Source organism: Grammomys surdaster, unplaced genomic scaffold, assembly GCF_004785775.1.
Source record: "Grammomys surdaster isolate TR1022 unplaced genomic scaffold, NIH_TR_1.0 310, whole genome shotgun sequence".
NCBI classification, from domain to species: domain Eukaryota; kingdom Metazoa; phylum Chordata; class Mammalia; order Rodentia; family Muridae; genus Grammomys; species Grammomys surdaster.
In genome coordinates, this window is record NW_021604729.1 from 409,166 (window position 1) to 418,078 (window position 8,913).

General features: G+C 44.8%; 1 protein-coding gene across 1 annotated transcript in view; it reads left to right on the forward strand.

Moving 5' to 3' along the window:
• Positions 1–2,873: 2,873 nt before the first annotated feature.
• The window catches only part of Ms4a18 (membrane spanning 4-domains A18), a 22,998-nt gene continuing 16,958 nt past the window's right edge, over positions 2,874–8,913 (forward strand). The window contains exons 1-3 of the mRNA XM_028777497.1: positions 2,874–2,911; positions 6,270–6,740; positions 8,431–8,544. Coding sequence (XP_028633330.1) covers positions 6,279–6,740; positions 8,431–8,544 — 576 coding nt within the window. The 5' untranslated portion in view covers positions 2,874–2,911; positions 6,270–6,278. The remainder of the gene's footprint in view (positions 2,912–6,269; positions 6,741–8,430; positions 8,545–8,913) is intronic.

An 8,913-nucleotide genomic window follows, 5' to 3' on the forward strand; every position in this document is an offset into this window, starting at 1 on the left:
GATTCTGGAGGCAGCTATACCAACATACCAGGGGACCCCAGGATCATAAGAAAAAAGAGACGGGAGGAGAAAGAAAGGCTTACAAGCGCAGGGGGAAACTAGCATCCTAAGAACAAAGGGCTTGTTCCATTTCTATGACAAGAATAGGAAAAAAACCTGAGATTGGAGGCATCCATTCTCAGTGTGGAGTAAACCACTCTGCTGTCCTGCCCTGCCAACCCCAGGGCCCCACACACAGCCACGTGGGCTAATTTGTTGAGTAAAGCTTTGAGGAACTCCAGACAGGGAGTTCTAGTTTCTAAGGGCTGATACTATAAAACATGAAATGCCCACACAAAACCCAGCTCTCACCTCAAAGGAAATAAGAGTTTATTCTGGAGCCAAATATAAATGACTGTGACCCAGTAATATGGATTCAGGTTATTCTAAGTAGTGTGTTGAAACAGTTTCATGAAGTCTTTAGAATTATAGAATGAAAGAAAGTCATAAATCAAGGCACTTTAAAGGCATGCCAGTGAAACACTGGGCGTGTTAGTAACGGCAAAGTGAGGAAACTTTCGCCTAAGTCTATGATGCTATCTCATGACGTTCTTAGCCTTGAACTTGGAGGAAGCTAACGGTTTGTTAATTTATAGTTACTTTCCAGTCCAAAAGGACTTACCTTACAGTCACAGTACATTAAATAAGATGAGGAAGTAGACAGCGAATCATTATTAGGGAGATTAAAGGTAGCCCACAAGAATATGCAGGTATGCAATAGCTCTGCTCTCAACCACCATCATGGAAGCTCTAATCAGCCAACTGAATATTTTTTTTAAACTTCAGTTTATACAGGTTTGCTATCCCACTGAAGTCTGAGCTCAAGGTATTGGCATACTTGGGGCTTTCTGAAGGCTGCAAAGAGGACCTGCTGTGTGCCTCTCTCTTACTTTCTCCTGTTTGTGGTAATACCCGGTGTTTCCTGTCTGATAGAAGCTTTATCTACTCCCTGCCTTTATGTTCCTGTTCCAAGTGTTCAATCTCTGTTTGTAGAGAAATAAAGGACAAAAATCAAAATCATCAAGGTCTACACAGGCAGATGAAATGAACACATGACTGATCTGAGGTTGAGGGGAAGGTTTTATTGTAGATGTGAGGGAAAGCACAGCCAGAGGCATCTGGAAGAGTCCAAAGCAGGGAGAGAAAGTAGGAGACAGAATATGGTCAGCAGACTGAACCAGGCCGTGAGAGAAGATGGAGGGAGAGCAAGAGAGGAGAAGAAAGAGGACCAAGAGAGCACATGGCTGAAATGGCAGGGTCATTCATACAGGAATCAGAGCTGGGGGTGGTGGAGGTAAGGGACAAAGTCCCTGGGCTGGAGAGGTTTAGGGTAGGGAGTTGGCCCAGAAGAGCTGAGGAGCCAGGAGTCTGAAACAGAGACTTTACGGGCACTGCTGAGAGAAGCTAGAGGCCAGTATGGGCTTTCAAATGCTAATAGTCCCACAGTTAGCCATTTGTCCACAGTTCCTTTTGGACCTTTCAATAGATTCAACTCAGATGGAGTCCAAGCACTGAGAGTGGCTAAGTGGCCTCAGGCTCCCACCCCTAACTAAAAATCTATCTACAGTTGATAACTACTGGCAAAGAAAAAAATCAGTGTTCTCCAGTGGGTATATTAACCACTCTGCAGGGCGGGTTCTAAGCCAGGGAGTAGTTGGCCAACACAAAGGACCTCCCTTGTAATTTTGTAACCTTTTTGTCTCATTTGGCTTTGTTGGGGCATTGATTGTTTTGTTGGTCTTTTGCTTGTATATTTTTGTTTCCGGTTTTTGTGGGGATGTGTTTGTTTGTCTGTTTTCATTTGTTTGGCTTTTTTAAGAGAAAGAGAAAAAGAATATAAAGGTAGATGGGTAGGGAGGCAGGGAGGATCTAGGAGGAATTGTGGGACAAAAAAAAAGATCAAAACATATTGGGAAGGATTGGGAATTGTTCAATAAAATAAGGGGAGGGGAACCTAAAGGTCAAAAAATGAAATCAAAGTCCACTACTCTGACAATCAGACCCTAACTGCCTGGAGCCTGACCAGGCTTGGGATGTCTTATATAAATAACTACAGCCTAACTCCTAAAGACCCCTGGTGCCTCCTCCCAAATGGCTGGTCTTGGGAAAGATGAATGGTGTTATAAAATTTACTACCTCACAATCTAGTGCACTGCAACCTATGGTCTCTTCCAATGTAAGGCCACATAAACCCAAGGCAAGGTGAGATAACTTCTCTAAACTGCAATAAAAAGAGGGTCATTCCCATACAGGGTACACTTTATTCTCTCTCTCCTCTTCCCCCTATCCTCCCTCTCCCTCCCCACTCTTTCTCTCCTTCCCCTCCTTTCCTACCTTTCCCTCCATATTTCTGACCACAGTCTATATTCTTTATTAAAACATTAAAATCAGTCCTGGTCTGGTGAATGCTCTTACACATACACACATACACACAAACACACACACACACACACACACACACACTCACACACCATGTTCCATGATACAACATAGATTTGTTTTTTATAAGGACACCATTCATGCCAGTTTAGATCCCATCCTGATCAATTCATTTTAACTCAATTCCTTTTTAGAAGGTCCCCATGTCCAAGTACAAGCACACTCTGACAGTCTGCATGTGACACTTTCTCAGAGGCAGACTTTGGAATGCCTCTACAGAATCCTATTCTAGACAAGGCCATAAATACTCTGAGGTGCAGATAAATTCAAGGTGGGAGCCTGACATTATATTCATTGGCTCTCAGTGAAACTTTAAGGAGAACTTTGGAGCTTGAAAGAGAAACCAAAGATTTCTTCACTTGTGAGAAATTTTTAAAGCAGCTGCAGAAACCACCAGGGCCTAAAGGAGGAGACAGGCTTGCCAGGACTCAAGGTAAGATTTCTGAGAATTCCTTCACAGAGTCTTGACAGAACTTGGACCCTATTAAGTTAAGAGGGCTCCAAGACCTGGACAAGCTCTGGAAAGGTCTTTTGGGAGCTGCAGAGATCAGGAGTCCCCTATAGACAGTGCACTGAAGTATGGTGGGAGCTCACAACAACCCAACCCTGGAGACTCAGTCCCCTGGCAGGCAGCTGAAGTGTCAGAGCAGGTTCTTGGAGCTATTTCTCCATCTGCCTGAGCAGACTAGACACCCAGAACAGAAAGCTGGATATCCACTGTGGCGGCAGAGGAATGAGGGAGGAGTCTCAGGGAGTGACCACTCTCTGAGTCCATCTGGTAAATGCACTGTGGCCAGGTTTGTTTAGGACCTCAGCCAAGAATTGGTGGGAAGTACAACCTCCTTTGTTCCTATCAGATCCTCTGGAGCTCAGCCCAGGGCTCAGTTGCCTGTGTCAATCACCATGTCTGTAATGGTATTGCTCTTGAATAACAATGAACCTTCTATGAAACAAAGAGGGAAGACAGAGCTAACCCATTTTCCTATGGCATGGAAAAGAGAATAGCATTCAGTGTAGTATTTATTCTGAACGTGAAAATCAGACAGATCTTCCATCCAAGTCATCAAGATCTCAGTTCCAGGCTATAGTTCCATTAATAGAATGTCTGCCTAGAAAGCACAGAGCCCTAGGTTTGATACACACACCCTCAGATCCACATAAACAAGGCATGGTAGTGCATGACCATAATCCCAACACTTGGGAGGTGGAGGCAGGAGAATCCTTAGCTATGTAACAAGTTCAAAGATAGCCTGGGCTACATGAGACTGTCTCAAAAGTAAACCTTAGCTTCAGCATTTCCTGTATGACTATGCTCAGGTTGGCTAACCTCTCTGACCCTCGATGGTGATAGTACATGGCTGGAGGTGTTGCTTCATATCAGTAGGGCTGTGAGACATAATCTACAGTTGCTATAGTTGTTACTATCAGTCACCTCCCTGGAAAGCTTGGAGTTCTTCAGAGAAGGCAAAGGATGCTCAAAGAATAAGGAGAAGTGGCACATGCTGCTTGACACAGGATGTTCCTACAGCTGAACATTCATGGTTTGTGTCACCTGACAGGCACAGAATTCCTCTACAGAAGTTAAAACATAGTGACATGGAAATAAGCCTGGGTTCCAAGCCCACTCCTGTGAGCTGTGTAGTGAGTCATTCCCCCCTCAGAGCCATGGTCCCCATGAGGCTTAGTGGAGACATAGGGGATATGGAAATGGGGGAGACACCATGGGGAATTCCTTGGTTGTCAGGTGTCAGACCTCTTGTTCTTTTTTAAATTGGGTGCTGAGGATTGGATCCAGGCTTTCTCATGCACTGAGCTCTGCCACTAAACTGTATTTCCAGGTCTTCTTAGTTTTATATCATTTTAGTTTTGAGACAACGTTTTATTAAGTGGCCCAAGTCATCTTGACATTACTCTGTAATATAAGTCTTGAATTTGCAATCCTCCTACCTCAGACTCCTGAGGAGCTAGTATCACGGGCCTGTGCAGCCCTGACTTGACAGGTGTTTTGTTGCTGTTGTTTTCTTGGTTTAGCTTCAAGACAAGTTCTCATGCATCCCAGGTTGGCCCAAATATCACTGTGTAGCAGAGGATGACCTTGAACTTCTGAACCTCCTGATTTCCCCTCCCTAAGCACGTGCTACCACACCCAGTTTTTTTTGTTCGGGATAGAACCCAGGATTTCATACACACGAGGCAAGCATTCTGCCCTCCAAGCTACACCCACAGTCCTGCCAGGTGTTTTTCTTACAGACAAGGAAAATGCAAAAGGCCTCAGAAATCAGCTTGGACTTAAAAGAAGGAAACTCTGGGTTTGTTCTGAAGCTCTATGTTTTTAACTGTTTGGATTCAGGGAGAATGAAGTAATGCCACCAAGTAAAAGGCGGGCAGGGAGTCTTTCTGTGCTACTGGGGTCTCAGACATTGCCAGCTCTGATTCCTCTAATAGACACTTTAGAAGACAAACAGTGAATCTGGAGAGTGAACTGAGGTTTTTACCAAGTAATTACCTGCATTGCTGACCTAGAGACCACATTTTAAGATCCACTTGACTTAATATTGGAAATAAAATAGCTCAGAGTCTGAGGGATGGTAGGGTTCACCTGCTAATATTCACTTCTGTTTACTGCTTTTGCACATAAATTGTAGATCCTTGCTGGCAGGATCTAAGCTAATAAAAGCTGAGCTAAGAGTGCCACCCTGTGCTGAAAGTGAGGCCCCAAGGAAGGACTTGGGGGCTTGTTGGAAGGACATGTCTATACCTACATTTCATACCCTTACACCTGCAGGTCATAAAAGCAGAAACTGTGAAACAGACCCAGAGCTGTCTGACCTCTGGACCCTGATGCTGTCTTGCCTGTGGCTTTCTTATCTGGGTGATCAGTAGTGAATGGTGCCAGTCCAGCAGCCTGCCAGCACTGAGTCACGTTAATATCAGCCTTTGGGGGTATTTTCCTCACTCTGGCACCTGCTGGCACCATAGAGCACTAGCATGGGTTTACTTTGTATTTGTCATCTAGAGAGGCCAGAAAGCTTCCTGCTTGCATCATGCTAGAATCCAGTTCACATTATTTTTGTGTCAAAGCATTTGATGCTCTGTAATCAAGGATCTACAATTTATGTGCAAAAGCAGTAAACAGAAGTAAATATTGACACGTGAGGTTTTTTTCCTCATCTGAATGGGAAATATTTCTACATATGTCTTTAATGTTCTAAGGAGACTGGCTGCCTCCTCTCAGGCATCCTTCCTCATCAGCATAGGAAAAATAAGACATCCTCCAGATCTACCTAATCAGAAGTCATGTCGGGACCACAGTCACATTATTCTCTTCCAGCAGCCTCAGACACCTAAGACGGAAACACAGGCCATCCTCAGAGCTCCCTAGTACCCTAATAGCAGCTGAAATATAGATGAACAGAACCTAACACTGTGTTCTCGTGGTTCAATTCCCAGCACCCATGTGGCAGCTCACAACCATCTGTAACTCCTGTTCCAGGGAATCTGATGCCCTAGCTTCTTCAGACACTAGGCACACATATGGTTCACAGACATAAATGAAGGTGAAACACCCATACACATAAAACATTAAATTAAATACATTTTAAGATACATGGTCTTTTGAGAAGTCCCAGCTCGTTTGAATATTGCATCCTCAGAAAGAACACGGACCCCAAGGAAACAAAGACCTATCTTAAGTAGTAGGCTTGCATTTCAGTGAAGACATTGACAGACATAAGGAGTAAGAGGGATTGTTGGGTTTTGGTGGAAATTGTATCTTGTGTGATTTGTAACAGCTGTGCATCATGAGCAATCAAGAGAATGTGTCTGCTGTCACTGTCCCGAGTAATGTCCGTGTCATCCAGCCTACATATGCTGTGGTCTCTGGAAGACAGGAACAGCCTTTGGCAAAGACCACCACCTACCCAGCCTCAGCAACAGTGCTCCAGTATAACTCAGAGAATGCAAACTTCCAGAACCCACATATTGTGATCCAGAATCCAGCTGCAATGACAGGCCTGCAGGCTAGGTCCACTGGACTACAGTATCCAGCAGGAATGGCTGGTGTGCAGACTCCCCCAGGAGTAATCCAGTACTCACCAGAAACAACAAGTGTCCAGATCCTGCCTGGAGACCCTCAGAGTCTCCTAAATACTGTCCCCGGGCCAACACAGACCTCAAGCCATCCCCAGTGGAACATGTCTTTTATGTCCTTTCATGAATTTAATCCCAAGAAATTCATAAATGAAGAGGTCAGAACATTAGGGGTGAGTATGGCATCATCTCTCCAGCTTCTTAAGTCCATTCCTTCATGGACTATGTAAGTTCATGCCTTCGATGGGGTCAGAGGGCAAAGGAGGTCACAGATTCTAATGGCAATCCCTCTCTGTATTCCTCAGCTCCCCAGTTCATTCCATGGGTTTTAGAGGAAGCTATAAAATTCACCAGCCATCCCTTTCCTAGCTATCAGGGACAAGGGTCAATGGCAATCTCACTAGAAAAACCATTGACTCAGGCAAGTGGCCTGGGCTTCCTAGAACCTCAGTCGCTGCCTCTCATAAGATCTAGTAAGCTCTTCTATATCCTAATGCCTCTGAGGTTGCTGATTTCCTCCTCCACCAAGGATGGTCCTGTCTCTTTTCTGAAACCTCTAATTTCATCTGGCACCTTGAAAAGCTCAACTCCATTCTATTTTTTTTTGAGGCAGAAACAAGATCGGTCCTATGCTCTGCTAGATGCCAGCCAAGTCCTCGTAAAATGACTGGCTGGAAGGATAACTGGATCATAGCAAGCTCTTTGTCTCAGTACACTCCCTCACTCAGCATTGAGCACAAATCCAGAGGTGACCAAGACATAGTTCTCAAAAACCTGGTAGGGGTGGGAATTTACTTCATAGCAGCTATTGTAACTGTATCTTCTGGCAATTACCATGAGACATATACACAGCTTTGGTGCTCAAAGTGTGCAAAAGGCTCTGCTTCCTTTGAGAGGTTGCAACCCTCCTAGAGGACAAAAGAAGGTTCAGGAAGGAAACAGACTCATCAAAACCCTACTATAGTAGGGATATGGCTATTTTATGCCCTACAAGACTTCATGTGTCAGAAGCTTTGCCTCCACTAGGTACTATTGGGAGGTTGGGAGGCGCCAGAGAGCCTTTAAGGGGTAGGTCTTAGCTTGAGGTATTCAGGCCATTGGGTATAGTCCTTGTGGAACCTCTTAATAGTTCTCACAGGAGCAAGACTGGCCTCCCTTAGCCCTCTGGCTTTCAGTCTCACTATATAATCTCTCCCTCTTGCATGCACTCCACAATGATACTATTTTCCATGCAATGACAAAGCTAAAGGAGCCCTCATCAGAGCAAGCCTAAACTGACAGTCCCAAAACTGTGAGCTGAATAGACTCTCTTTTTCTTATCCAAATTACCCATCATTTGGTATTTCATCATAGCAACTATAAATGGGCTCACTTCTTTTCTATGTTTGTATCCCAAATTTATCAGAGCCACCTCTTAAAGTCTGTAAAACTGTATCAGAAATCCAGATGCTGATCCCAAACACCAAGGAAGACTATATGTGGGAAGGTAAACAATGGTTATGTTGCATAGGCATTGTAATCCTGTATTATGCTTTTCATCCTGTTAATTGATACAGGCGAAGTGACTGTGAATTCGGTGACCAACAATTCAAAAGCATGTGGAGACCCAAATTAACAAAGAAAACTGTTCTGAATAATCTTACCCTTTTCATTACTCAGGCCACCCATTGGTGTCACCTGTGGGGCTTTAAAGCACACCTGGAATAGACCTCACCCAGAGATGGTGGTCTAGTCTAAATGTTGACCCCAATCCCACTCATACCTCAAGTGACTCTGGAGCACAGCCAAGGTGACAAAAGAGCAGCTCAGCAGCCCACAGCCTCACTTTCTCTCTCACCAGATTTCTCTCTGCTCTCCCCACAGGCCATCCAGATCCTCATTGGCCTATTTCATATCTTCTCTGCAGTCAATCCTCAACTCTACAGGAGTTCTCTTTTGCTGGGGTTATCAGGGTACCTGATCTGGGGAGGTCTGTCTGTGAGTACAAGGCCATGCGGCCTCCTTTCTAAGTCATTTGAGGGGAACTGGGGAGGAGAAGCGATGAGAAGACCCTTGGATCCCACTCCCAGGCATAGAACCCTTATAGCTTAGAAGTCTGCAGATGCTGCTGAGAGTTGAGGAACTCACCTACACCCCTGCCCTGACAACACCACCTCCTGACTATAAGGAGCTTTTGGCTACAAATATTTGTTACCATCTTATTACCAGAGCTTTTAGGGTCAGAGCTTGGACTCTGCAGCACTCACAAGCCAGGCTCTGCCACCCACCCTTAATAGGCCTACTGTAGAGATGGGTCAAAGCAAAAAAGAAAACAAAATAAAAGGGAAGGGGAGGGGAGGGGAGGGG